Consider the following 15426-nt stretch of genomic DNA (forward strand, 5'->3'; position numbering starts at 1 on the left):
AGGCCTGTGCCACCACTGCCTGGCTGAGAACAGCTGTCTTAATGGATAAATTTCATTTTATGTAGGAGACCCTTAAAAGTAGCCTTAAGGAAACTCACCTTTACTTGACCTTTATTGCCTGTCTGAGTCTAGGCCAGTCTAAAGTGCTCTGGTTATGCTTTTAACCCGTTTGTCCAGAAGAGCCACTATAGGTCACACCTCTCTTACCCAGTGTACTTAGACTCAAAGAGTTTGATCCATTTGAACATGAAGGTGACTTCAAGCCCAGGGTGTTTTCAGATCACTGATCATGGGGTGAAGCAGCTACAAACAGATTGATCATTTAACTATTTACTTGAAGAATTCAAATTCATTTTATTCGTGATAGAAATAAAAAAGGTGCCGTGGGACTTTACTTCTTTTCCTCCAAGATAGAGCAAAGATGCTTAAGTCAATTTTTTCAGTTTGTGTTTATTAGTGTGTGTATATGTATGTGTATATGTGTGGGTGTGTGCACATGTGCCACAGCTTGTGCATGGAAGTCAGAGGATAATTCTTGAGGGTCAATTCTTTCCAGGGACTGAACTCAGATCACAGGTGGCTCATTGAACCTGCTGAGTCGTCGAACACTGATTCCTGAGTCTTTTTAATCTCTGTGGATTTGTTTTACTATCTCTGGTTTGCATTTTGATGAGTGACATAACACTCCCCTTAAGAAAAAGAGAGAAGGGAAAGAAGTGTTGATAGTAATAACTATCATGTGTGTGATGTGATAGAAGTTGTGCCTAAGCCTTTTGAAGATCATCGTGATTAAAGACTTCCCCACAGATATACATGCTCGTGGCTTTGGGAGTGAGAAGACTGGAACTGGAAAATCGAGAGCAGCATCTTGCCAGGCCCCTGGCTAGCTACAGAGAGATATTATTATCATGTTATTAACACGCATAGTCTCTACATCCCAGTCAGCTGCTGCCGTGCTTGTGGAAACCTTAGAGAGGGTATTAACAGTACCTCCCTTCCACTTTAAAATCAAGGTAAACAAGTTATATGGTCACTCCCTCTCTCAAGGTTCCCCATTCTTGTTACTATTAACATTTTGAACTAGAAAGCTCATGTCTTGTGGGGGCCTCTCCTGTGAACTGTAGGGTGTTGAGCAGTGTCCTTGGGTCTCTACTCAATAAAAGACACAGCATTCTCATCTCCAATTAAGGAAGACAAAAATGTCTCCTGACACAAACTGATACCTGCCTCACCCCTTGGAGGGGAGGGAGACTGTTCCATACTGAGAACTATTGAACTTAAAGTCAATGCTCATCAAAATTTAAGCTTCAGAAGGATAATCTAATCTACCTGTTAACAGAAAATGCAGCAGCATGGAATGAGCCTATCCAGGAGGGTGGTGGTTAAGTACTTTATCGTCAACAAAAGTTCATTTGTGGGGGTGTTGTAGATGTGTGTGTGAGTGTGTGTGTGAAGTATGTGTGCAGTGTGTGTAGTGTGTGTGTATGTGTGTGAAGTATTTGTGTGGTGTGTTGTAGGTGTGTATGAGTATATGTGTGGGAGAAGTATGTGTGTGTGTGAATGGTATGTGTGTGGGGTGTGAGGTGTGTGTATGTGTGTGAAGTACGTGCCTGGTGTGTTGTGGCTGTGTGTGTGAGTGTGTGTGTGTGTGAGGTGTGTGGTAATATGTTGTGGGGTATGTGTGTGTAGTGTGTATGAAGTGTATTTTGTATGTATGTGGGGGGGTTGGTGTGTGTGTAAAGTGTGCGTGGTATAGTGTATGTGTGTGTGTGTGAGTGTGTGATGTGGTGTGTGTGTATGTGTATGAAGTCTGTGTGTAGTATGCTGTGGACATGTGTGTGGACATGTGTGTGTCTATGATGTATCTGTGTATGTAATTACTTGGCTTCCTAATTGTAGAGAGGTGCAGGGCTAAGTAAGTAATTAAACAAGATGACTGAGGAGGGGTCTTTAGTGATAAAAACTGATTTACTCCAGTTTTTGTCAGATTGAAATAACAAAGCCGGAAGTGACCATCACCCTCCTGGCTATGATGTGTAGCTCTTGATTCCATCCTTGTTTGCCTCAATGATAAACAAGATCCAGGTAACAGCCAGGCTCTTGAGCAGTAACAGGTCATGATCATCAGTGTCCCGTTTTCTCCTACTCTTATACTTAGAAATGACCACCATTGCTTTCACACCACCATTTCCATTTATTAGCAAGAACAGAGGAAATACCAATAGCACCAATTAAAAATGAAACCACATGACGTGTCTTATCCTTACAGCTGTAATAACTAATAACTAACACGAATTGGAAAGCACTTCGTAAGTTTAAAAAGTGCTGTACATACACATTATCGTTATCATCATTAATAAATTATAGCCCGATTCTCCTAGTTCAAAAGGCACGTAAGGTCAGTTACATGGGCTTCAGTGGGGCAAAATGATCACAACCTACAATGTAGCAATGGTTCACATGTGCTGTCAACGAGTTTTACCCCATGCAATCCTGCAGAGCTGAAGTTACACACCCTTCAAAATATGGGAGAATGAAGCTAAAAGTAGACAAGACAGGTATTTTTTTTGAGATTTTATGCCTTTTAAAACAGACTCCTACCTCTTTTATATGCTTTTAAATAGATAATATAATTAATCAAACATCTAAGTTGTGCACAACAAACTTAAAATGTCTTATTTATGGTAACAGTAAACTTTATTACTTTCTACAAATTGATATTCTGGATAGCATTTCAAAGCAGTCTGCAAATTCAGAGAGGTCAGATTGGTACAATTTTGTGCTTGCATACCCTCAGGGACTTCCTTCAGTATTTATTCCAGAATTCTTACTAGGAAAAAAAAAACAACTTTATCCATTCCCTTGCCAGCAGGAGTCTTGGCAAGAGACAGCCCTTGGCTGACCATAAATAAAATTCCTTGAATCACCAGCATCTTGATTTAAGAAAGAAATTTTACTGTGTCTTCCATACACAAAAGCTGATTAACAATGGTTTAAAAAAAAACACTATTCCACTTTTCCACAGGTGTACAAAAGGAAATATAATGGGCTTACATTCAACAATAAAGCTTAAAGTTCACTCTAGGTAATAGTTGCACTAACATTCACATACACAAGCACAGAGTAAGTATATCTCAGGAGTCTTATAATAGCATACAGCATACATATGGGAGATTGATTCAGGTAACATCATCGGTGTTAGTAAGGTTAGCAATTCAGAGTGTTATAGAAAAGGAAAACTAAACAAGGCGAAGGTGTAGGCTAGCACACCAAGACAACCACAGAATCAGAGGAATGAAAAGTCTGCTCACTGTATGAATGAGAAAACAATATTTTTCTTCAGTTTCTGGGTCTTGATATAGTGGGTTAGAGAAGGTTGTGTAATCAAAGTGCACATCATTTTTTCTTAGAAAAGAGAGAAAGATCCTTTTATTTAGTAATTAATACATGCAAGAGGCAGCCCCAGAGTGACCTGAAAGGGTAAAGCTGTGATTGGCAGGTGGCCGGTATAATACAGATGTTCCAGGCAATTCTCTTAAAGCACTTCTGTAGCAGCAATGATCATTTCAAATGGCTGTAGACTGGATTCTCTTTCGAGGGAAGGTTGGGGGAATTGTGTTCGTTATATTTCTTTAAAGATTTATAGCTATAGACTTTCTCTTTCTTTAATAAATCTATCAAACAACAAACAGCATAAAGTGAGGTCTTGGGTTTTTCTTTTGCTTTTGCATATGTGTTGTTGGAAAAGGATGCATCCTTTTCATAAACATTGTGTGCAAAAGAATTTTTAATAGCGTGAGCACAAGGACATGTACAGGAAACACATCAGATCTGCTTCTGTTGCCCTGGCTGACCCTCTTGTTAAACACTTGAACTGCTGGCTTGTGTGCATAATGCAGGTTTTGAATATAGTGATATTATAGCCAACAGACTTGAGGGGGTCCTAAAGCTTTGTCAGTGGGGATGGTTTTGTCTGCTAGAGGATAACCACCACACCTCCAGTTGAGAGATTGAGAAAGTCTAGTCCTTTTAAGTTTCACATTTCCCCCTCCAGATCAAAGACTCTCAGTGTTTATGTGCCTTTGATTCCCAGCCCTTCTTGTGTTAACTAGTCTAATCTGGACCATCCCAGCCAATATCAGGCTCTCGAACACTCTTGGTAGCCACACATACCCAGTGACCACAAACACCCAACTGCTCAACCTGAATACCTTTCAGCCTGCCCTGCAAATATCATCAAGACAGGATGCTTGAAGCACAGGGCAGAGAGTCCAACTCTCACTGGTGGGGCTGGGAAGCTTCTCCTTTGCGGCGGGGGAGAAAGGAAACCTGGGTCTGCTTTTTAGGTTCTGAAAACAAGCCAGAGTGGAGAGAGAGAAAGTTAACACCAGACTTAGAAAAGCTTTTAAGACAAAACCTGTTAAATTCGATCACGACAGACACAGGGAACTTTCTGCAGATTTCTGAGGTTTCTAAGAGGGCTCATGTCACAGGAGAAAGGAGTAGGGAGTTGCTACATGGGAGAGATTTGCCATTATTACAAAAACTGGCTAAGTGGCTTGTTTCCATTTGGTGGCCTCACTGGTCACTGTTGTCCGTCGTGCTGTTCCCTTTCTCTTTTTTCTCCTGGGTCTTGTTACCCTTCTTCTTTTTCTTCTTTTTCTTGGTCTCCTCCTTTTTGCCGAAGGTTATAAAATCGCTTTTGTCAATTTGGTTGTTAGCAGGCTCCTGCCGGATGGAGATGATTGCAGGAGATCCTGGGATAATGAATTTGTCTGGCAACTCACCGGGACCGGACTGTTTGGGGTTGCCTGGTCCGTATTTAAAGGTCCAGCTGTTGCTGTTGACACCAGCGCCCACTGGAGGGGACACCTCTCCTGCCTCAGGTTCTGAAAGACAAAGCATCACAAATCAACAACAGTGAAAGAACGCCCTCCCTTACTTCATACACAAGTGGGCCAGTGAAATTGCCAGTGTCTGGAAACAATCAGCAGGGCAGATTTTCTTACCACAGGGCCCACAAATCTAGTTTTCTAATAACATGGTTTTGCCTCTTTGGGAAGAATTTCCTGAATAACACAGCTGTGGAAACTTGCCTGGGAACATGACAGAAAATATCCAAGCTTAAAGCAGAAAATGTTTCTTTAAGTGAATTGGTTGGGTACACATTTATTTTTCACTCTCTTTTCCATTTGTTTGTTTGTTTGTTTTGTTTTTTGGTTTTTGTTTGCTCGTTTGTTTTCTAGACAGGGTTTCTCTGTGTAGTCCAGTCTGTCCTAGAACTCGATCTGTAGTCCAGGCTGGCCTTGAACTCACAGATCCTCTTACCACTGCCTCCAGGGTGCTAGGATTAAACATGTGTGCCTCTGTCACCTGGCTTATTTTCCCTCTTAATTCTGCCCAAACTTTAATAAATGGACCGTTTGAACTAATTGTCTGCCTTAATTCTGTGGATAAAATAGAGATGAGAAGGGAAGAAGTCAGGTATAGAGATCACTTCGTAATAGAAGAGGATAAAATCCTGCTGTAAACTGAATCTATTTGTTTAGATCAAGTATTCCAATTTCATTCTCAAGCCAAGCTTTCTTCCCCAGAGTGGTCACAGTCTATACACCAAGGCTCATGCAAAATACTGTGGGACTACAGAGAAGAAAATTATTAATTTTTTGGAGAAGGTTATATTGGATTGTAGAAGTAAGGTGACATTTGCTCTGAGCCTTCAGAAGATGACTATGGAGCCACAGAAGGTGCAATAAAGTGTCATAGTGACTTAGAAGAGAAGCCACAGCTGAAAAAGCAGAGGGATGGCTTGTCTGGAAAGGTGACTCAAGGAGCCATGACACAGGAACCTTTTGACATCATGAGAGAGTTTATGCACCTGGCTCTGCTTTTTGGGGAGCTCACAAAAAGTTCAGGCAAATAATTTGCTTATGCTCCTCTGCATCTTACGGTTGTTCACACCTGGTATTTCCATGCCTTACTTCCAACCATTTCCTTGGCATCCCTGAGTGCTACTGTCTTGAACATTGTCCACCCAAAGTTTTCTATGCTATTTCCTAAACCAAGAGTAACATTTCAATTCTTATCCTATCAAATCCCTCAGAAACACTTGTCACCTCCTTCTTGAAACATGACTCATGAGTTCTTTGACATGTAGGAGAATAATATACCCATGGGATCATAGTGCTGGTCTAGGCTTCTGTGACATGGCAGATTAAAATGAAAGAAAGGGAAAAAAGAGAAAGAAATGGCATATGTATTTCATGTAGACATAGAAACACCAAGGGACTGGGTAGCTCCCAAAAAGATGGCTCTAACTTTAATTTCATAGGTTTCAATAAAGAGCAGTGAATTTTTAGACAAGTGACAAGACAAAAGAATGAACTGTTTAATCCTCAAGATCAGATGGCAACTGGTCAGTACTGGTTGTTACTATATGTTCAAGTCCAGGCCGAATCCAGGGTTAGCTGTTTTCTGGTGGTTACATTTAGTTCTCCCTAGTGTATTTATGACCATTTTTTGTTTGTTTTTGCAAATCTATGTTTTGCTTTTAGAAAAGCAAAAAAGGAATCTGAGAGATTTTCTTCCTCTACCATATTTTGTGGATGTGTCCTCGGGCCAGCACAGAACATTCCCCGACCTTCCAAAATTTTAACCAGCCCCCTTTGCATGGTCCTCCTCATCTATGGCATTTGATGGACTCAGCCTGTGACTCTCGTCTCTATTTTATCTCTGTACTCTCTTTTTAGGGTCTCAACCCTGTTTGGGGGCATAAATGACCATCTAAATATAAAAGTAAAGCCGAGCATAGTGGCACATGCTCATAATCCCAGTATTCAGGAGGCTGAATCAGAAGGATCTAAAAGTTCAAAGACAGCCTGGACTATGTAACAAGTTCAAGGACAGCCTTGAACTACCTCAAGTAAATATCAATGTAGAAATAAATATACTAATGAGAGAGATACAGATTTTTACTTAAAGTTCCTACCCCTCGGTGCTTCAGTCTCCTATACCCAACTGCCTCTTTAATGTCTCTATTTCCAAAATTCAGGAAATCGCAAACTGAAAAAAAAATCTAAAATCAAGCTTTAGATTCCTCCCTTCTATACCTGTCTATACCTGTCTAAATCAGTCTCAGCACACAAGGTCTCATTGACCCTGTTGTTCAAGCCAGGATGTGCAGAGCTGTACTTTGTTTCCCTTTTTTTGTCTACTCTCAATGCATTGCGAAGACGTATTACTGATACCTCCTAAGTAAATCCTACTCTGTTTTCTCCCTGTGTTCCTTCTTTTTAGGACATCATAATCTCTTATATAAACCAAAGCAATAGCTTTCCCCTTCCTCTTGCTTTCCGGCTTCCTTTTGGTCTCTCTCTAATCCCCCACATTGTAGCCAAATTATCCTTATTCTTTGAAGTCCTCCAGTTTTAAAAATGGAAGTAAAATTCTTTAAAATAGAAATCAGATGAGATCACTCTCTCACTCAAAATTATTCAAAAATTGTCTACTGCCTTGACAGGGTAAAAGACTCGTTTAATATGGTTTATAAGAACTGTAAATAACCTGTAATATGGTGTCTTTATTCTCCATCCACGGTGTTGTTTTGCCTCAAAATCTTGAAAATGTTAGGCAGATCCTGAAGGTGTAAAGTTTGCACTAAGCCTTTGGAAAATAAGATGTTTTCAGTGCAAAGCTTCTCCAAGATTCTTCTCCAAGATTCAAGATGCATCAAAGTATAGCAGTAACTCAGAAGAGAAACCAGAACCATCTCAAGTGATTTCCCTTTCATTCTTTAAAAATTCCATTCAAAAAATATTTTTATGTATATGCATGTTTTGCCTGCATGTATATCTGTGTATCATACGTGTGTGTGGTGCTAGAGGAAGCCAAAAGAGGTTGTCAAATCCCCTGGAACTAGAGTGAGCTACCTGCTGGGAACTGAACACTGACCCTCTCACCTGCTGCTCTTAGCCACTGATCTATCTCTCCAGTCCATCTCTCCATTCTTATTCTGAACTCCACCATTCTAGTGTGTGATTAAATGCCTCTTCAGGGAAGTATTCTATAACCATTCAGACCAAGCAGTACCCCCTTCACCCAGTAAAATCTACTTCTACAAGGTTTACAAAGATAAGATATATAGACATAGATGTGCTCACCAATATAACCAGTGCCTACTATAACTCCTGGCCCATTCATGTATATAAATACTTGTTAAGTGAACGGATGAAAGGGTTATCATGAGAAGTAGAAGTGGTAGCAACTCTGGTAGACCAAACAAGTTTATACTGATGATGCTTTTGAAGTCCAAATAGGAAATGAGGTAATGCATACAAAGTGGCAATCCTGATGCTTCAGCACAATGTAAGCTCCATAATTGGTATCTCATATGAATATGAATACACACAAACACACACACACACACCAGTGCTTGGAACTAAGAGAGTTAGATAAAGTGCGAGTTAACAGCAAGCAGGGAAGAGGGCAAATAGGAAGCATCCTTCTTTCCTAAACTCCTTTTCTCATAGCACAATTCCCTTGGCAGAGGTAATGCTACAGCACTCCAGGGATAGGGCAAGAGAGACTTACCCCAACTCTGAGGCTAAAACTAATTTCTTTCCTATAAAATAATCCAATCTTCAGCTTAGCTCAGCCAGAATCCACCTTATCAATCTTCAGACACAGGCTCTGACTCTGAAAGACCTAGAGAAAAGGGGGTAGGGAGATCTCCATTTTTGTTTGATACCCAACGCCTTTCACATGCTAAGCAAGTGGTCTGCTACTGAGACATATCACCTGTCTCAAGCTATCTTATCTGTCTGTCTGTCTCTCTGTCTATCATCTATCTATTCTAGTTGAAGACAAAGTCTTGCTAAACTGATCCTCATACTACTGTAGCCTAAGCTGTCCTTGACATTCCTGCCTGAGTTTCCAGAATAGCTGGGATTAGAGGCCTGTGTCACTATGCCTTTAAAAATTAAAATTAAAATTAATGCACCTGGGGATTAAACCTAGGACCTTCCACATGCTACGTAAACAATCTGCCACTGGGCTATAGCCTCAGCCCTGAGAAAAAAATTTTAAAACTGTTTAAAAGCCTCGAGTTTGGTGTCCAGAACTAGGTTTCAGTATCACTAGAGTTTAGTTGCCCTTAAAAAAGCCCAGAACAGAACATTTTCTGGCCATAGTCAGGACTCTACATGAGGCCTTTTTGCAGTCACCCGGAGATCCAGAGCTCAGAGATAGCTTCATTCTGTGGAGGACATTAGTGGCCATGTGTACTGGCCTAGGGAAGCCTTGCAGCCAGCCCACCTGCCAGGAGCTAACTGACCTCTTTTATATTTCAGTAAGCTTCTTTAACCTTTGCTGGCTGTCTTGGTTTTTAACTGACTCAGCCTAAACTCTAAAGAGGCAGCCAGAGAGCTATTCAGGTACATTGTCCACATGTTCAGATTATGTGGAGCAGGAAGAGGTGTAGGTTCTCCAGTACTCCCCAGGCACTCTGCTGCATAACCTATTCTAGTCTCCTCTTTTAAGGCAAACACCTCCGAGGGCCTCAGCAGCATCTGCTGAGTTGTGACTCACTGAAGTGAAAGCTCAGCTTAAGGATCTGATGAGACAGCCATTACTGACCTCCTACTCGGATTTCTTTTTGACCAAGGGAACTGAAGATCCTTGGCTAGCTCTGACTGTTAAATGTTGCACCTTTCAGTCAGTTCCAAGGATATAATTCCTTTTGAGCACGTTAACAGGAGATACAACAAACTCCACCTGCAAGCCAGTCCAAACAAATGGTCCATCAAGGAAATCTCTCTACTTTTAGAGATACTTCTTCTCCTCTTTAGAGTTCCCACAAGGCCCCTCCCATTACTCCCAGGGACAAAGACACAGTCAATCAAGATCCAAAGAGCTGAAGTTCAAAGTCAGCCTGGGCCACTTAGTGAGAACCTGCCTACAGTTTTTAAGTAGTAAAGGGATTGGGAATATAGACTCATAATAGTCCTCTTACTTAAAATGCAGAAGGCAAGGCCCTGAGTTCAATCCTCACTACTCCCAAAACCAAACAGGTGGGCTTCTAGAAAGAGGATATAAGAAGTATCAAGCCCACAGGAGTTTGGATCCTTAGAAAGAGTCCTTCCATATATTCAAATGACAACTCAAGATTTAGAAGGTCTCTCTCTCTCTCTCTCTCTCTCTCTCTCTCTCTCTCTCTCTCTTTCCGGCCCTGGCCAACTTAAAAATTAGAACAGCATGCATTTTTCAAAAGTATAAATCTTCCCTTTTTATTTAAAAAAAAAAAACTGTTTTCCAGAAGCAGCTAGCTGGCAACTTCATGTAATCCTATACTCCACTTGGGCACTGTCCAGGGGTCTCTGGGCAAAATTCTTATCTCTCCTCTTTCATGCTAAGTCTAGCTGCATAGGTTCATGGCATTCTTCAGGGACTAAGAATGACGGGAACTCAAAAGCCAGGGGAGGTTCTTTAGATGTTGCCGTCCATGCCAAGCTGTAAATGTTTCCCCAAAGCCCCATGCTGACCTGCAAGAAATAAAAGAGGGACAACGAGAACTATAAGAAATAGATATTGCTAACACGTGTACCTGTTTTGTAGATGAAGGGCCTAAGAACCAATTTTGGACACATGATTACTAACCCGTGTGGCCTGAAACTAGGACCTAAGCAGATCGCAGCGGCACATTCTGAACTGTGTATCAAGGTCATTTGATAACATAAAATATGATTATCTGTTTTGCTGCCATCTTGGAGAGGCTGAGAGGCAGGCAGGGGCCTCTGAGCTAGAATCTGCTGAAAGGAACGGAGGTGGGGGAGGGGGTGCGAATGTGAGGGTGAGGAGTCAGGAAAATCACAGCTCAGCCTCCAGGTTTCAGGCCCTCCCCCTTCTCCCCATTCATCCCTTTGTTTTCATCTCTGGGATTCAGTGCCGAGGTTAATAAAGAGCTTCCAGAAAAGCCATCACTGTGATTAAAGCCGAGGACTATCTTGCCAGACAGCACTTTGGAGCCTGCCTACCGCCCACTCTGATCTGTCAGTGCACCCAGCAAAGGCTATTAAATGATTACAGGCGCTTCCGGCCCAGCCAGCCAGCTCCCCCGGACTGTTTCTGCTCCGGGGTGGGCTGCTGCTGCCGCCGGATCCCGCTGCTAAGGGAAGAGTCTGGTCACCAAAGGTTCTGGCTGGGGTTTGCATGTGAATATCCAGAGGCTTGGTGCTCAGTGCCACTCCTCCTCTTCCTCTCCCTAGGTGCTTCTGCCACCCGCGCCAAAGGCAGAGTCACTGCATTCTTTCAGGCGGCCCTGATTTCCTTTGTGTCTTCTAGTTTTGAGCAACGGCCTCTTGCCCCAGTCTTGTTTTCAGAATTTAGCATGAGTTTAGAATTGTATACATGCTCGTTCTGACTAAAGGGAGAAACAAAACAAAACAAAAATCTACACTCAAACTGCTAGAAAAAACAACAACAACAACAAACAGGTTATAGGTGGAAAACATCCCCTCCTTCTGCCCACCTTGCTTCCCACCTTTACTTGGGTTTGTGGACTCACTGGAGAAGCACCGCCCCTTAGCTGCTAATCAATTGCACAAACCCACATTACACAAAACACGAGAAGAATCCGAGTCTGAAATCTGAATCCTGTCCTGGATCAGAAAGACAAAAGAAAGGCTACAACCACCTGGGGACCATCCAATCGCGTCCTTCATTTCCCTGCTGCTTCTTGAGTCTTACAGTAGACACAGAAAATTCCCATTAAAAAACAAATGCTAGCATATATTCCCGAGATCTACAAGACTTAAAACTTTGTTACCAGGATGCCTAGCTACATGGTGTAAATTACGATCTTCCATATATCTTTTATCATCTTCGGTCCTCCGCTTTCATTTGTAAAAGGTAATAATAGCAGTTGTTACGAGATAAAATGTAATGCTTCTTAAAGCGCACCTGCCTGGCACAAGGTAAAAACTCCATTAACTCTTACTTGCTAGTAAGATAGAGAAACAGAAGAGTCACTCATTTTTTTTTTTTAAGGACTATTGAATTCTTACCATGAGCCAGACAGTTTATTTGTGCATTTTGCATATGTGTATTTGTTTGGCTAATTTTAAGTTATTATAATTAATTAAATTTATTTAAATATAAATTTAAATAATGTTTCATTTTTCAGATAAATAGCTGAAGGCTTAAATTACAGCAAATTGATTTGCTCTGAATCACACAGGGATTTGGTAATGAAGCTGAAAAATCATTCTCTCTGTGGCCCTTGGCTCAGCAGGACAGTGGTTTCTCCTTTGAACACACACACCTTGGGAAGCCTGGCAGTGTGCTCTGTGTGTGTGTGTGTGTGTGTGTGTGTGTGCTCGCGAACGTGCCCATGTGTGAGTGTCTAGGGGTAGGGCTGCTCTAGATTCACAGGCCTAGCTTTTGGATCTCTGATTGGAAATCAGACTGGGCAAGTGAAAGGCTGATCCCCAGGGGTCACCAGAAATGACACTCACAGTATTTCACTCTCTTTGGGTGGGATGAGCTGATCTGGAAAAAGATTTTATGACTGTTTGGTGCCTTGGGCCACAGCTGGGCTAATTTTCAGTAATCTTGGAGCGGAAGAGAGAAATACAGTTGGCATATTTTTAAAGCCACAGCTCTTGCTTTGTACCCAAAATAACTCTGCCATTTCTAGGTTAAGAGTATAAAGGCATCACGTGCTCCAAATCCTGATTCAAACATTGGAATGGCTGGTCTCATACCTTCCCACCTTCCTAGCTTGAAAAATCAAATCAAACTTCTTCCACAATCCAGCCAGGGCTCAAGCTGCCTGTTTTCTATTTTATTTCCTGCCAGCTTACATTCTCTAGGATGTAGAAAAAGGACTTTCTCTTTATAGCATTTCTTCTCAAAAAATTATTCCACACTCCTCCATGGCAGCTGACTATTACACCCTAAGGCACCTTGTGCCTTAGAATTCAGATTCTTCTGGATCAGGTCACAGATTTGACTAAGGATCTCATCCTTACTACTCACCTGCTGTAAAACCTTGAGCTAGCAGTCACTTGATTCTCTCAATACCTACTTTTTTCATATGCAAAACAAAGATGACAAAATCCACCTAATGGGATTGTGAGCATTAAAAGAGACAGGGCTCATAAATAACAGAGACTAATGCCTGGCATAAGGAGACAGCACAATAAAAAATAATTAGCATTAGTACATACACTGCTGTTAACTTATTTCTGTGGGCAGTACTTTCAGGAAATCTCTTTTCCAGGTACCCTCATCCCAGAGGGTCTGACCTTCCCAGGTCACTGAGGATCACCTTTCCAGTTTAGAAGTGGCTGGGAGGGGGACAATGATTTTTCAGGGCCTCTAGGAGTGTTTGCCTAGTTAGACTTGGATGAAAGCACTCTAGATTAGGTATCAATAGCCTTGGGATCCTGGACAGAAGTGACGCATGCCTTTAATCCAGCACTTGGGAGGCAGAGGAAGTCGGATCTCTGCTAGTTCCAGGCCAGCCTGGTCTACAGAGGAAGTTCTAGGACAGCCAAAGCCTTGGATTCAAACATCAGTGCCACTATTCTTCTCATTTCTTCTATATTATTTTTATGACATTGCTTTGATGGCTTCCATCTGTAAAACAGATGAAATACCTTCTTCTCAGAAGCTTCATTACTGACACCACTAAATGTATTTGTTTACAATAAAGTGGGCATTATAGCAGGCGATAAGAATATGGATATGAGTTAGGAAGGTGAATACTGACAGGTGTCCTATTCTTAAAGAGTTATAATATAGTGAGAGAAATAGGTGTGTATTTGAATTTTACAGTAGAGTAACTGGCATAAAGATAGTACTCACCTTCCTAAAGGAAGTGAAATAGTTTGTCATTTACAAGTAAATTCTCTCCTTTCTCTGTTCCAGGATTCTCAACATATCTTAATGATAGCAATACTGTAAAGTTGCTATTTTTATACCCTATGATCTCACAATTCCACTCCTAGAAATGCACCATACATAGATATTACTTCTGAGTGCAGGGAAGACACGTGTGTAGCACTAGCTTCAGCTAACAAGTTCATGTATTAGAGCAGATCACAGCAAAATAGAGCAGGAAGAAAATATATAAGACATATGTATAAGAATACATATATTGCATTGTTTAAAAATGAAGATACTAAAGAAGGAAGCTGGGTAAAAATAAATTGAATTATAGGCTTATCACTTGGTACTACCTGCCTTATTAAAGAACAAAGTAGATGGGGGTACGGAGCGATGGCTCAGGGATTAAGAGCACTGGCTGCGATCCCAAAGGACCTCGGTTCAATTACCAGCACCCACATGGCGGCTCACATGTGTAATTCTATCTGTGTAATTCCAATTCGAGAAGATCCGGCACCCTCACACAGACATACATGTGGGCAGAACATCCATGTACATAAAATAAAATAAAGAAGAAGTAGGTCTGTTTGTACTGACTTATGTATTTGTGAAACCCACAAACATATAAAAATGTATTGTAAAAAGCCACACATGAGTTGTACACTAGCATGCACAACAAATCCCACTTTGATTTATAAAAGTGTATACATTATAGAGCTAAATAAATCTTTTAAAAGTTTGATAGGATGACCTCTAATGTAAACTACAGACTGTGGGTGATAAGGATTAATCACCCTAGGTTTATCCTTAGTAGCCGGTCTACCTCTCTGGAGAGGAGTACCCATGTGAGAGGGAGCACCGTACTTCCTGCTCTATTTTGCTGTGATCTGCTCTAATACATGAACTTGTTAGCTGAAGCCAGTGCTACACACGTGTCTTCCCTGCACTCAGAAGGCAAAAGACAGAAGGATTGAGGTTTAAAGTCCACCCTGGGCTACACAGCAAGTAATCCTTGGTTAGTTAGCCTTGCTACATAAAGAGATCCTGTATTAAGTAAGTAAATAAAATGTATTAATTGAAAACTATTTGGAGGGCGTGCACAAAATTGCTAACATTGGCTGCTTCACTGAAGGGGAATGGTTGAGAGAAATGCATTTTTATGCAAAGAGTACCATATAGCTTAACATACATCAATGATATAATTATATTTTATCTTTAAATTTTTTATGAGCATCCTGGGAGCTGAGCACCACACTATTGATAGTACTGGTTACTGGGCTGACACAGGTGAGGCTTCGCTCATTGCTTTAATTCAGCAGAAATTTGAAATTTCAAAATTTCCGTTTCTTTAATAACAAGGACCTATTTCATACCTCTGAGTGCCTCATGAAGATGGGAGAAGGGTCGTTATGAAATTAAGAGCCTCAAGGAGAAGGATTTTAGTGTAGATATAAGAGAGAGTACAGCCAGAGTCACCTGGAAGAATCCAGACATGAAAGGAGAGAGAGCAAAAGAGAGAGAGAGAGAGAGAGAGAGAGAGAG

The 15426-nt window shown here is 41.2% G+C and overlaps 1 protein-coding gene across 12 annotated transcripts in view; it reads right to left on the minus strand.

The window, feature by feature from the left end:
• Positions 1 to 2174: 2174 nt before the first annotated feature.
• The window catches only part of LOC114617219 (protocadherin alpha-4), a 238010-nt gene continuing 224758 nt past the window's right edge, over positions 2175 to 15426 (minus strand). For all 12 annotated transcript variants that reach the window (XM_028762762.1, XM_028762759.1, XM_028762754.1 and 9 more), the window contains one exon: positions 2175 to 4889. In XM_028762762.1, the coding sequence (XP_028618595.1) occupies positions 4579 to 4889 (311 nt within the window). In that variant the 3' untranslated portion in view covers positions 2175 to 4578. The remainder of the gene's footprint in view (positions 4890 to 15426) is intronic.

The sequence above is a fragment of the Grammomys surdaster genome, unplaced genomic scaffold (genome assembly GCF_004785775.1).
Source record: "Grammomys surdaster isolate TR1022 unplaced genomic scaffold, NIH_TR_1.0 135, whole genome shotgun sequence".
Classification (NCBI taxonomy): domain Eukaryota; kingdom Metazoa; phylum Chordata; class Mammalia; order Rodentia; family Muridae; genus Grammomys; species Grammomys surdaster.